We start from the raw sequence: 14,041 nt of genomic DNA on the forward strand, positions 1-14,041 counted from the left end.
ATTTGCAAAGTAATTAGTCACTCTGAATACGAATCAAAACACTCCCCTTATCGGTAACACTTAATGCTTTGTGTTCTAACTTTCATCCGACTGTTACGATGTTAGAAAGATTTTTAAATATATTCAATCTATCACGTTATCCGTGAACTAACCTATCACATTATGACACGTCATTAAATAATACTCGCTCCGTTTTTTTAGTTGTCCATTTAACAAAATATATTTGTCTCTAATTAGTTGTCCATTTAGAATTTCAATGTGATTTTAGCTATTATCTTCCAAATTTACCCATCCCTAATAAATGACTTCATGTTTTCATTTGAAAGCATTTATTAATTAATAAGGGTATAATAGTATTTTTCTTCATAATTTAAGACAAAAGGAGCATTATCTTGATATGTGTAATATTGACTAAATGGACAACTAAAAAAGAACGGAGGGAGTAGCATTATTATAATTTTGATTATTACTTTTTTATACTTAGAATAGTCTTTACAACTATGTAATTATTAGGTGCATTTTCTTTTAAACCACACAGTTGTTTCCTTTTTCTATGGAAGAGATTCAAAAGGCCTAGCTAAATGATATTAGATTGATGATTAATTTTATCATCCACATATCCAAACCAGATTAATATTCAGATAAATGGTTGGACTATTGAATCTTGAATTGCCATGTTCTTATTTTCTTTTTTGATGCAAAGTTCTAATTTAATCTACTACTCTTATAATATAGTGCCTCCATTTTTAAATATATGATGTTTTGGATCAAAACACTCATATTAAGAATGTAATTAGTACATAAAAAATTTCTCAAACTATCCGTTCTTAATCCACATGTTCTCTATATAAAAAGTATAAAAAGGATTATCTCAATCATTCCTAATTTAGTGCTTTTTGATAATGATAATCGTTAGAACTTAGGCTATGTTTAGTTTATGGGAAAATATGATAACTATTCCGATTAAATAGCTATTCTTCACTTTGTTTTATGAAAAGGCGACTCCATGAAATTGCTATTCGATGATTTTATGGATAAATACATCTCTCAAAAAGTAAATAATAGTTGTCCCATTTCTCATGAAATAGCTATTCCATAATTCTTGCTATTTTATTTTTTGAACCAAACATCGGCTTAGAATGACAATTAGAATGACAAAGTTATTTTAGATAAGAATAAATTTTAAAGCTAGTAAGATCATATGTTGTGAAATCTTTTAGATATTACCAAAACAATTTTTGTTTAAAATTGGACGTAGTATTAATTCATAAGAAAAAACTAAAAAAAATTGTTACATAGTTATTCACTAAATCATCCATAGACAGGTCGATCGATGATAATATAACATATTAATAAATATATAATTTTGAATTAATTTAATTTCATTATAATTTTATTTTAGCAATATGCTATAACTTTGTCCACAAATATTGGCGAAGTAAATAAAGTCTATGCAACTGCAAGTAATAGCAAACTAATCTAAATTAAGAGAAATTTTTAGGTACACTCAGTCCACCACGTCATCCGTGAACTAATCCTATCACATAATGACACGTCATTAAAATGATGACAATTTTATAATATTATTATTCAAATGTGTAAATAAGTAATAAACGAATTTACAAGATTGCCATTATTTAAATGACGTGTTATTTTGTGATAGGTTTAGTCCACAGATGACGTATATGTGGAACTAACTGTAATTAATATATGTTTTCTGTTAATGATGAAATCTTAGGTATATGGATGGAAACAAATGAAGAATTGCTTTCTCCATTTAAAAGGAAAAAGGCAAAAGGAGGGAGAATGCCAAAACCAAAACTGTTCGTGGCAGTATTAATATCCAATTTCCTAATTCACAAAATGTGGACTGTATTTGCTGCTGCCAACAAAATAGCTTTATGTTTTTTTGTTGCTCATCAATCACAGACACATGTTGCTTATTATATTTTGATATATCTAGTAATTTTACGCATTCATTTAGAGCAATCAAACCGTTGGTCTAATTAAAAATCAATTTATTTCACTAGAACTAAATTAATTAATTTTTTTAATTTTTTAATCGGTTCAATCAAATAATTAAGTTTTACCAAAACCAATTTAATATTAATAATTAAAATATTAAAATTTTAAATTCAAACCGATCAAATTAATCGGTAAATTCCATCAAGCTGATAAAATATAAAAAAGTAATTTTTTTAAAATAAAATATTTGATTAATTTTGTCTTAAACATGACCAAAATGGATCTTTTATTGACCCAAGTAAATTAACTGAACTAATCAAATTAATTGAAATATTCAATTAAAGTTAACCGAAAATAATCAACTGTTAAGTTTAATCGAGTCTTTTATCGGCACTAGTTGATAATAAATATATATCAAAATATAAAACCCTATTTACATCCTCGGTATTTCCATTTTTAACATATTTTGTTTTTAATATATTTTAATGATAGGACATAATTTTAGTATCTCTTGAAGCTGAAACATGAACAATAATAAACACTAAATAATCTTTGATCGAACTAAAGTTGACTCCAATAATACAAATTAAAATCATTCTTGATTATGTTATAATTATTTTATTTATATAATTATGGGAGGAAAAGCGTTTGTGAAAAGAGTTGAATCCACAATCTTAGCAGTTTTTAGTATGGTTCGATTTAATGTAAGTTGATAAGTTATTTATTGGCTTAATGGCGTAAAAAATCATAAACTTTAGCGTGTTTTGCAAATTTAACATAAACTTTCAATTTTGACAAATTAAAGCACAAACTTTTGATTTTTTGCAATTTTAGCACCGATCAATTTTCCTTCAAAAAAATAGAGAAAAATGCTGATGTGGACGCCGGAATAGTGGTTATTCCGGTGTACACATCAGCATTTTTTTCACGAAAAACTGATCGGTGCTAAAATTGCCAAAAATCAAAAGTTTGTGTATTAATTTGCCAAAATTGAAAGTTTATGTTAAATTTGCAAAACACGCTAAAATTTGTGATTTTTTACGCAATTAAGCCTTATTTATTTTCCAATATTAATTTTTAGCAGTTTTTAGTATAATTTTTTCTTTAATGTAAGTTGATAAGTTGTTCGATTTATATTGTTTTTAGTATAATTTATAAATTTATTTTTGAAACTTCATCTGCAATTACCTTTTTATGCAATAACCTTTTGTGCAAATTGGGCATGAAAAGGAAAGGCACTTGACTTTTGCCAAATAAATTCAAGTTTATCTACTTATTCAAAAAGGTTTATAAAGGAATTTTCATATTACTTGGTATTGGTCATTTTCTCAACTTTAGCCCCTTATGGGATGGGGGCCATCACCATTATTCAGTAATTGCAAATGACTTTTCCTGCCTTTGGCATCTTATTTTGCATCATCTTCTTGTAGAAACACTACACGTTTACACATTTTGTTTGCTCCTTCTTTTTGTCAATTAAATTGGAATATAAATGCTTTATTGTTTATTAATTGTACATGGATCAGCCAGCAAAATGGAGCAAATTATTGAAAAAAGGATTAAAATTATGGATTGTTTTTTCAACCCTTGTTCAGTATTTCACATATATTTACATGAATTTAAACTTACTGCAAACCAAGTAAAATTGACTATCTTAAAATTAAATTTCGTCACACTAATCGTAACCCTAAATCCTGAAATTTTCCCCGTCTTCTAGGTTTGTCTTGGTCAGTTTACTTGCTGAGAAAGCTAACCTAAACTCGACCTTGGTCTACATGTCAGCAATTCAAGAACTCTCATGAAAGTTCATCGATCGAGACAAAGCAGCAGGATTTGCTCTCAAGAAATTAGATGTCTGATCAGGAACATGTTTCTTTTCATTAATCTTAGGTTGTAATGCCTTAATCAACCCTGATCCTCCATTGAAAGACTCATTCTTGATTCCTAACGTTGCCCATATAGAACTTTTTGCAGAGTCATTTGGATCATCAACTCTTAAGGTTTTAGGAACTAAAACACATCTTCTTTTACTCTTTGATTCGTCTTCTTCGTCCCTCGAATGCTTGCCTAGTGTAGTAGAATTAGGGTTTAATAATGGAGCTCCGATTGATTGAGGAGACAATAGAGGTATGTAGTTCCAAAAGTGAGGGTAAAACGGCGTCGGATTGACAGAATTACATGGATAATGCCAGGGAACACCAGGAAGACATTGAACTGGAGATGCAAATGCATTAACACCATTTACTCCATCTTCCATTTGATTCGAAACGGTAACAGAAGAACCACTTGAACATTCATCACGAACATTTTCTCTGCCTTGATCAGCAAGATTCAACTTAGAATTAGCCATTGAATCATATGTAGGTGCATGTGCATCCATACTAAACCTAAGTACTCGACTATTAGGAGGTTGATCGATACGAGCAGCTTGATCAAGCGCCTCGGAAATAGTTATGTGGCGATATTGAGAGGCGGAGTTTTTATTCTTACGACGGCCAGCTCCTACCGGAACATTCCTCATAGTACCACCAGAAGTCCAGTATCTTTGACAGGCTTTGCAGAAATGTCGCGGTTGATTAACATTGTAATTGTTGTAGTAACAGAATTTAGTATCCATGCTTTTGCATCGAGGACAGGGAATTATTTTGTCTGGTTTCTTGAGGGTTTCTTCTTTATCATTCTGTTCTTTCTCTGTTTTGAAATTGTTTGATTTTGCAGATTCTTCAGTAATAGATGGTGTTTTAGGGTTTTCATCAGTCTCTGCTAATGTTTCTTGATCTGCAGATTCTTCTGCATCCTTAACAGAACCATTATCATAGTCATCTTCTTGATTAATATCAGTGAATTTTCCTGATGAAGATTCCTGAAATATAACATTGTTTTTTAGTTTCTTAATCTACAATTAAATTTCTTGTAATAAAAGTCATCTCAACTGTAAATTTAAAAGAAATTAATTAAATTATAACACTTTATAGGCTAGCAAAATGAAAATTGAAATTAACTGTGGAAGGCATAGCTAATAAATAAATAAACAAATAAAAGAACAAATTTAACAGTTTCCATTTGAAATCTTGATCAAAACCTTTTTTTCCTACCTTTTCTCAGCTTCCAAACACTGAAACTATAAACATAGAAAAGTCAAGTAAAAACTTTTTGAAGTCAAAAACACTTTAAACAGAGTAAAAATCCAATCAAAACAAAATTCAACATGTTTGTTTAAACTACCAAAATGGAACAAAATCTACCACCTACAGACAGCTTACCATGTTAAGTAAACAAAAAAAACATATCAAATCAAAAAGCTAATTGCCAAAAAGAAAACTAAAATACGTTAAATTCATTTACTATTCTAACGAGTTGTTATAGATCAGTATACCTTCTCTGCTTTCACTTCTTCTTCTACTCTCTCCAAGGAAGACAACCGCTCGCCGTAGTTCACCGGCGGATTAACGTCGACGGTGAGAGGTATTTTCATGCCGAAGAGTTTGATAGCCGTATTTTCTTGCATTTTCATATTTTCTTGGTACGCAAACAGAGGAGAGAAAAAAAAACGCGCGATGGAAATGTTTGTTTGCGAACTTGGCATTGAAGGTAGTTTGGTGTCTTAGATTTTGATCGCGTTAAAACTACAAGTGGATGCCAGGTCAGCTTTTTAGTTTGTTTCTCAGCCACAAGTTTTTGTGGCTTTAGAGATTTTCTTTTTTGCTTTTCTTTTCCTTCACTTTACAAACAGTTTCTGATTTTGATTCCTATTTTCTCCCTTTAGTGATAGTTAATTTGGATAATGGATAATAGACTGATTATCAACACTTTATTATAATAAATTTATATAATTATTTAATTAAGTATATAAACTAGGTTTCTATTACAAAAAAATGACATTTTAAGTGTATATATATATATATATACTATATATAAAAGCACGGATGGGGGGGCAAATTTACTGAATAATCCTTTTCAGTTTACTACTTAATAAAGATTTTATAGTCATTAACTAATTAGTTATTTAATTAATCACTATTGTAATTAAAGTCCTAATTAGAATAGGTAGCTAAATTATCTCTATTTAATTTTTAGTATGTAAAAAATAACTAAATTGTCTCTAAATTAGTAGGAATACCTATTTTTTAGTTTGATTGAACTATAAAACTAAAATACTGTATTTGATCAATATATTATTATTGAAATTTCTATCTTATTATTTTTAAAAATATTATTAATAAAATTAAATTAATTGTTTAATTATGGTTATTATAAAACCAAAAAAAGAATAAATTCAGTATGAAAATTTAATAACCGAATATATTATATTTACTTTTACAAAAATTCTTAACTAATTTAATATTAATTATAAATAAAAAAATTGATATAATTATAATAAATTTACTAATATATTTATTGAAGAGTTACGTTACGAGCCACGTGCATAGCACGTAATGCGAAACTAGTATATATATATATATATATATATATATATATATATATATATATATATATATATATATATATATATATATATATATCATGTGAAAATATAGGTATATAATGATTTATTTTACATAAATAAATCAGCTAAACTATAAGATTTATCTGTATAAAAATAGTGTATGCCTAACATGAATGAGGAACAAAAAATATCGAGTTGTATAGAGTTTTGGTACACTTGCGTGTTTTTTCCAGTCAGCAGAGATTTGGCTTTTAGCGAGAAATTCTCTTCGTGAACTTAATTCGCCACGTAGGATTATAAACAATCCATTAAATACATGACACATGACATAATTAAATATTATAGCCAATTAATAAATACTCTTTCCGTCCCACAAAGATAGGCCACCTTTTTATTTTTGGCGTCCCAAATTATAGGTCATCTTCTATATTTGGTAAACAACTTAACAACTCAAAGTCTTATATATTCCTCATAAATATGTCTAATTATCCTCAAATGAATTAATGATTTCATGTTCTAATACAAGACTCACCAATAAACAAGTTAGTCATTAATATATTATTTACATATCTAATGATTATAGAAGGATAAAATTAGAAAGTTGAATAAAAAAAATTAATTTTAACAAACTTAATTATATTTTTCTTAAATTCTGTGTTTGTCTAAATGGCCTATCTTTGAGGGACGGAGGGAGTAGCATTTAATTCTAATTAGAGCATCTCCACTCTAGTGCTAAAATACCTCACAATGCTATAATTTAGCATTTAGTATAAAAAGCACATCTCCATTGCACTTCTATTTCATGTGCTAAATTTAGCATATGCTAAACTTTGTGCCAAATTTGTTAGAAAGTTTAGCATATGCTAAATTTTATTATATCTAAATTATTTACAGATTTGCCATCAATAATGATAATCACTTATAAAACTATAAATTTAGCATTTAGTTTAGCATTTTGCAATGGAGCAAATTTTAATAATATGTGCTATATGTAGCATTTTATCTTATTTTATGCTAAAAATAGCATAAAAAATACAACATGCAATGGAGATGCTCTTACAAATCACTAATTAATGTTATATTTATTAATTGACTATGACATTTAATTATGTCATGTGTCATACATTTAATGGATGATTTATAATATTACGTGAGGAATTAGGTTCACACAAGTATTTCTTGCTTTTAGGAGTGTTAAATTTGCTATGTGTATAACGTGGCAATGGACTATTGGCAATTAGATGGTCCAGGTATTGCATTTTCTGAAAACTTCTCTAACAGTCTTTGTAAAAGTTTTAAATTAATGTCGGCCGGCCGTTTGATAAGGCATATGGATGAAATTTTGTTTTTCTCTTATGCAAAAGATTTTTTTTTCTCTTCATTTGTTTATACGTGGAAAATTTGGAATTAGTATATTCTAATATCTGGAAGTTATTATACAATTTGTTATTATGAAATATTCTATAGCTTTTAAACTTTTAAAAATAAATGTTTAATTCCGTGACACCGATTTTAGAATCTGATATAAAATCAAGTCATGATAAAAAAAAATTCTAACTGAACTTCGGTGAATTCAATTGATATTTTTAGGATTAGGAATCTCTCTACTCTACTTTAACTTAGAGAGATTATATTATAATCAATATTATTTACAAAATGAACGATGTTAGTTAATTTAATTAAAATTGAATTTTATTAATCTATATCATTTATTTTGTATAAATGGTGTAAATTTGTTAAAAATAACTCCTAAAGTTCACTGTGAGAAAATTGTAATCCATATTCTTATTATAGGTTTAATTACTATTATCTTAATAGCTAGTTTAGATATAAATTATCAATTTCATCAATTTACAAACATATTGTTCTTCTAATCACATGTTATATTTTTCTTGAACTACTTTTTTATAAAAGGATTTTAGTTATATAAAATATAAATGTAAAAAGATAGTAATTTTAAAAAATTAAAAAAAAAACAATAATTTAATATAAATTCATAAGAGTATAACTCTATCTGTCTTGTTTTATTAGTTATTTTTCATATTTTATAATGTTTAAAAAATGTTATTTTTATATTATTAGCATATATACTTTTTGCTTTTAATATGTGAGTTTGATATATTGATGGGTTTGTTTATATCCTATTACACACTCTCCTTACCGCTGTTTTGTCATCAAAACATTGGCTGTATACATAGTTTGATCCCTGAACTTGTACCATTTTACCCATCTAACCCCTAAACATAACGTCTCCTCTATCGAACCTCTGAACTTGTCAAATAATCCGATTTGACCCATGAACTTGATAAAAACGTAAACATTGAACCCCTCCGTACACAATTTATTCTAGAATGTTTCAAGTGACAGGTGGCACAGAGGGGTTCAATATTTACGTATTTATCAAGTTTAGGGGTTAAATCGGATTATTTAACAAGTTCAGATGTTCGATAGGTGGGACGTTAAGTTTAGAGGTTAGATGGGTTAAATGGTACAAGTTCAGGGGTCAAACTATGTATTAAGCCTCAAAACATTTGTTACTATGTCATCGGCATGCTTCCCTCATGTTGATCTATATCATCCTCGTGACACAAGATAAATCGACATGCTTCCCTCATGTAAGCAGATCATAATCTGTGTGCTCTAGTTTGATTGGTCAATTTTATAGTATAAATACAACTCAAAGAGCATTTCTCATTGGCATCTGCAACAATTAGACATTAACAATGTCTTCTTACTTGAAGATCTTAATGAGGAAGTCTTTATGAATTTGCCACCTGGTTTTGATAACCCTACTGGCAAAGTTTGCAAGGTACAAGAATTTCTCGATGCCTCAAACAGGCTACTAGACAATAGAATTTTAAATTTACTTTAGCTTTACATGCTTCTAGATTTAAACAAGCTTCTTGTGATCCACAACCCTTCATCAAGCACACCAAATTCTTCTTTCTTGCTCTAGTCATCTATGTAGATGATGTCATTATTGCTGGTGACTCTCTCTCTGAAATTGCAATTATTAAGAATTATTTTCACAAAGAGTTTAGCATAAAGGATTTAGGAACTCTAAAATACTTTTTGGGGCTCGAGGTTGCACGATCCAATTTTGAAAGTCATCTCTCTCAATGAAAATATGCACTTGACTTATTGATAGATAGTGGATTTTTGGAATCCAAACACATCCCTACTCCTATGTTGGCCTCTGGCATATTAGTCAAGAATGATCAGGATTTACTACTTGATAATTCGAAGTATAAAAAACTCATTAGGAAGCTTCTTTATTTGTACGCTACAAGATCTGATATCTCTTTGCCATACAACAGTTTCCCTAATTTCTTAATTGTCCTACTCATGCTCATCTATTTGCTACACATAGAGTATTCTGATGTATAAAGGGTACTTCTGGGTTTATTCTTTTCCGCTTCTGATATATAATTCTCGTATCACAACATTTACTGATGCTGATTGGGCAACATATCTAGACACACGCATATCAGTCTCAGATTTTGTGTTTTTCTAGGTACTTCATTGATTTCCTGGCGTTCTAAGAAGCAAAATACAATCTATAGATCTAGTTCTGAAGCAAAATATCGTGCCTTTGCTGCTCTTACATGCGAAGTTCAATGGATTACATATTTACTTCAAAATCTTAATATCTCTATGGAGTCACCTGTTCAAATCTATTGTGATAGTAATTCTGCAATTTAGCTTGCCTAGAATCCTGTTTTCCATGAACTATGCAGGATTGATTCATGTCTTGCCAGTTCCTACAACCTCTCAAGTAGATGATTGTCTCACCAAAACTCTTCCTTCTGCTGCTTTTCACTCTGCTATTCCCAAGTTGAACATTTCTAATATATATATTCAGCTTGAGAGGGGGGGGGGGGGGGGGGTAATACACACTCTCCTTATTGTTGTTTTGTCATATAAATAGTTTCTGCACATGTCATCAGCATGCTTCCCTCGTGTTTAACAACATCAACATGCTTCTTTCATGTTGATCTACATCATTCTTGTAGCACAAGATAAATGGTCAAGATATAAGTAGATCATAATCTGTGTACTCTAGTTTGATTAGTCAATTCTAAATTAGTTTATACAGCTAAAGGAGCATTTCTCATTTGGAATCAAAATTTCTCATTTGATCAATAAAACTCTCTCTTCTTCTTTAACTTCTTGTTAAAATTCAACATAAGAATGAGGAATATAAAATATACATATGCTAAATTTTGTTTTTATTCACTTTTTTTTATCTATTTTGTCAAAGTTAAATAAGATTATGTTTAAAACCAAAATCAAGAACATTATTTGTAGTTTTACTACAAAATGCTTATTTATTTTTATTATCTGCCTAGTATTTATTTTAAATAGGATTGGAACCCTTTATGGTTAGCAGTATTGCTACTTCAAAAGGTAGTCTTTTCGAAATATATGTCCCAAATATAACATCCTAAAAATCACCTCATTTACCTAATTAAGATTTTTATAAGGGGCCGTTTGGTTCGCTATTAAAAGGGGAGAATGGAAATGGGAATGGGTATGGAAATTTTGAACCAAACAAAAAATGAAAACAATCATTCCCATTCTTATTCCTTCTCATTTCAATTTCCATTCCGATTCTCATTTCCAACCTTAAACCAAACGGCCCCTAAGTTAATTAAGAACTTATTTCATTGATGTATTTAAGTTGAATAATTGTTTGATGTCACCTAATCTCTCTATCTTGTCGTTGATTAAGTTCTAATTCTTCTGTCCAACTATAAAAAGGTTATCTAATAATACCTAGTACTAGTCCAAAAAATAAATTAATAAAATGGCTGATTTGATTTTCGAAATTAAAATAATATAGATGATTCATGATTTATTCGGCTCTCTCGTATACTTATAAATAAAATATTGAAAAAAAAAACAAAAATTATCCAGCTCATGCTTCAAGAAAGTCATGCTCCTATCTATCTAACGTGGTAGCCCTACATAACAATTTTGATAAATAGTTACAACTTCAAACCTCATATTTTATTGCAGGTTATATTTTAATCATTTAGACTATCTTTCTAATTTAACATTTTCAAATAATTATTCTATTAACACTTTATCATAAATAAAAAACTAATTAATAAAATTTAACTAGTATATCATTTTTTATTCAAAAAAAGAAGAATTCATATGCTATTAGCAGAATTTAAGTTATATTATATTTTAGTAATTTAAAATTATTATTGTAACAAACACATAAAAAAACTGATTTAGCTCTAAATACGCATGACATCATTATATAAAATAAAAACATATGAAATTTAAATTTATTTAAACTCATATACCTTTTTGTAAAACTTTATATTAATAAAAATTGAAAATATCGTCAATTATAAGAATTTACATTTAATTAACTAATTGAATAATATATATATTTAATTTGATTTAATTGACTCTTCATTATATATGGGCTAAATTTAATTAATTAGCTAAAATATAGCTAAATAAAATTTCATTTCTTAGAAAAAATGAAATGAAATGAAATGCAAGGTCCTCAAAAACTAACGTAAAAACAATAACGTATATCTTTGTTAAAAACTAAGGGGTAATATTGTAGAAATACATAAACTGTACATGTTTTTTCAATTTAATCACGAACTTTAAAACGTCTCAATTATATGCATGAACTTTTATTTTTTTCTCAATTCAATACACGTGGTCATAATATGATGATATGGCTGCCGAAAATGATGTCCACCTCAACAAAATTACACCAATGAATGAGTGTCACGTCATCATATGCATCAAATTAAAAAAATAATGAAAGTTCATGCATACAATTGAAACGTTTTAAAGTTCGTGGTTAAATTAAAAAAACATATATAATTTATGATTTATTTAACATTACCTTAAAAATTAAATACCAATAAATCACTTTTGAAATCAAATCATGTGCGTTTTCCTCACCTTCATATATCATTGCATGGTGGATAGGAATCTTACTATTGTATTCTTCTTCTGAATTTTATATTCATCAAGCCTAAAAATTTATTGTCCAATAACAAATAAAATTAAATAGTGGATACACGATCAGAAATATAGTATTTGGCAAGAATAATTTTGTAGCTATTTCTTTTTTGCTGTTAAAAAATATTTGGCACAATAATTTTAAAAATTACTGCCATTAATTACTTAAAGCAGTATTTTACAGCAAATTTTATTACTAATTAGTTAAGATAACGTTTTATTAGCAATAACATGCCACAATTTATTTTTTATTGCTATATATTAATAGTAACAAATTTAGCACTATCAGCATCGAAAAAAATTGATACTAATTTTAATATTTTTTATAGTGATAGCTAGCCTACTGACATATGCAACCTGAAAAAAAAGAAAAGAAATTGCAGATAAATTTGACAAATACATAAATCGTTTGATTGCTTAAGCTAACCCAAAACTCTAATCACAGACACTACCCAGGAGGAAATAAACCAAAAGAGAATATTTTTAGAAAGATAACCATGTAGAAAGATAATGTATGTCCAAAATAGTTAGCTCTAGTTAATTTAGTAATTGAATCACAAACATTATAAACCACACAATAATTCTCACATTTTTAATATGAAAAATTACATTTACTTCTCTTTAAATTTGTGACGTTCTCGACGTAACTAACCTCAAATCTCGTCTTAGTTTGTATTCGAGGATTGTAGTTCATCAACACCCCTTCTTTTCTAGATCCGGCATATTGGCTCTGATATGAATTGTAACGCTCGAGTTTAATTAATCCAAATTGATTTTATCTTTAATTAACTGGTCCAAAATAATTAATTCAAATTAATTTAATAGTTATATTTTAAATATTATTAGTCATTTAATTGTCCTCATAATTTTTATATGGAATGTTACATGGAAGACAGTAGAAAAAGAAAGATAATTTTATGTTTAAAAGCAATATTCTTTTTAATATTGGTAATGTCCGTATTCTTGTAAATCAAAAGGAATACTTTCATATTAGAAAAATTGTACTCCCTCCGCCCTATAATAATAGTCCACTTTTTCATTTTCACGCAGTTAAAAAAACACAATTAATGCTCTAAATTTTCGCAACTTTATCTTCATTTTTCCTATCATAACCTTATTAAATGGTGTGTCTAATTTACTTTTTAGGCTAATAGTAATAAATGATAAACTTTAAATAAGGACAATATGGAAATATTGACACTTTAAATTGTTTACGAGAAACATGGATGATTATTTGGGATAAAAAAAATAAAGTGGATTATTGTTTTGGGACGTAGGGAGTACAATATAACCGTTGTGTTATGTCATTCGTGCAATAAACCAATATTGCGTTAGCTGAATGATAAAAAAATAAGTAATAATTAAAAAATTTCCTATTATTGATTTCTTATAAAAATAATATAGCAACGGTTGTATGGGATAAACACTATTCATATTATTATGAAAAAGAGAAGTTAAAAATATAAAACAAAAACTTAACATAATTTTGTTTTGTAATTGTAGTTTGTGCTTCTGTTGTTTGAGGTGTAATTTGTTCTTAAAAGAGATTGTGTTTATTGGGCTGCAGAAAGCCCACAATCTTCACCAAAGAAAATCAATTTTTCGGACCTTAATGAGTGCCTTGTCTCTCTC

General features: G+C 28.2%; 1 protein-coding gene across 1 annotated transcript; it reads right to left on the bottom strand.

Annotated features, from left to right (window-relative positions):
* Positions 1 to 3,509: 3,509 nt before the first annotated feature.
* Positions 3,510 to 5,549, bottom strand: LOC126671262 (cyclic dof factor 1). Its single transcript, XM_050365019.2, has 2 exons — positions 5,342 to 5,549; positions 3,510 to 4,828 (listed from the first exon to the last, which is right to left on the bottom strand). The coding sequence occupies exons 1-2, from the start codon at positions 5,477 to 5,479 to the stop codon at positions 3,752 to 3,754; spliced, it is 1,215 nt and encodes a 404-aa protein (XP_050220976.2). The 5' UTR covers positions 5,480 to 5,549; the 3' UTR covers positions 3,510 to 3,751.
* Positions 5,550 to 14,041: the final 8,492 nt, after the last annotated feature.

Source organism: Mercurialis annua, linkage group LG3 (genome assembly GCF_937616625.2).
Source record: "Mercurialis annua linkage group LG3, ddMerAnnu1.2, whole genome shotgun sequence".
Classification (NCBI taxonomy): Eukaryota; Viridiplantae; Streptophyta; class Magnoliopsida; order Malpighiales; family Euphorbiaceae; genus Mercurialis; species Mercurialis annua.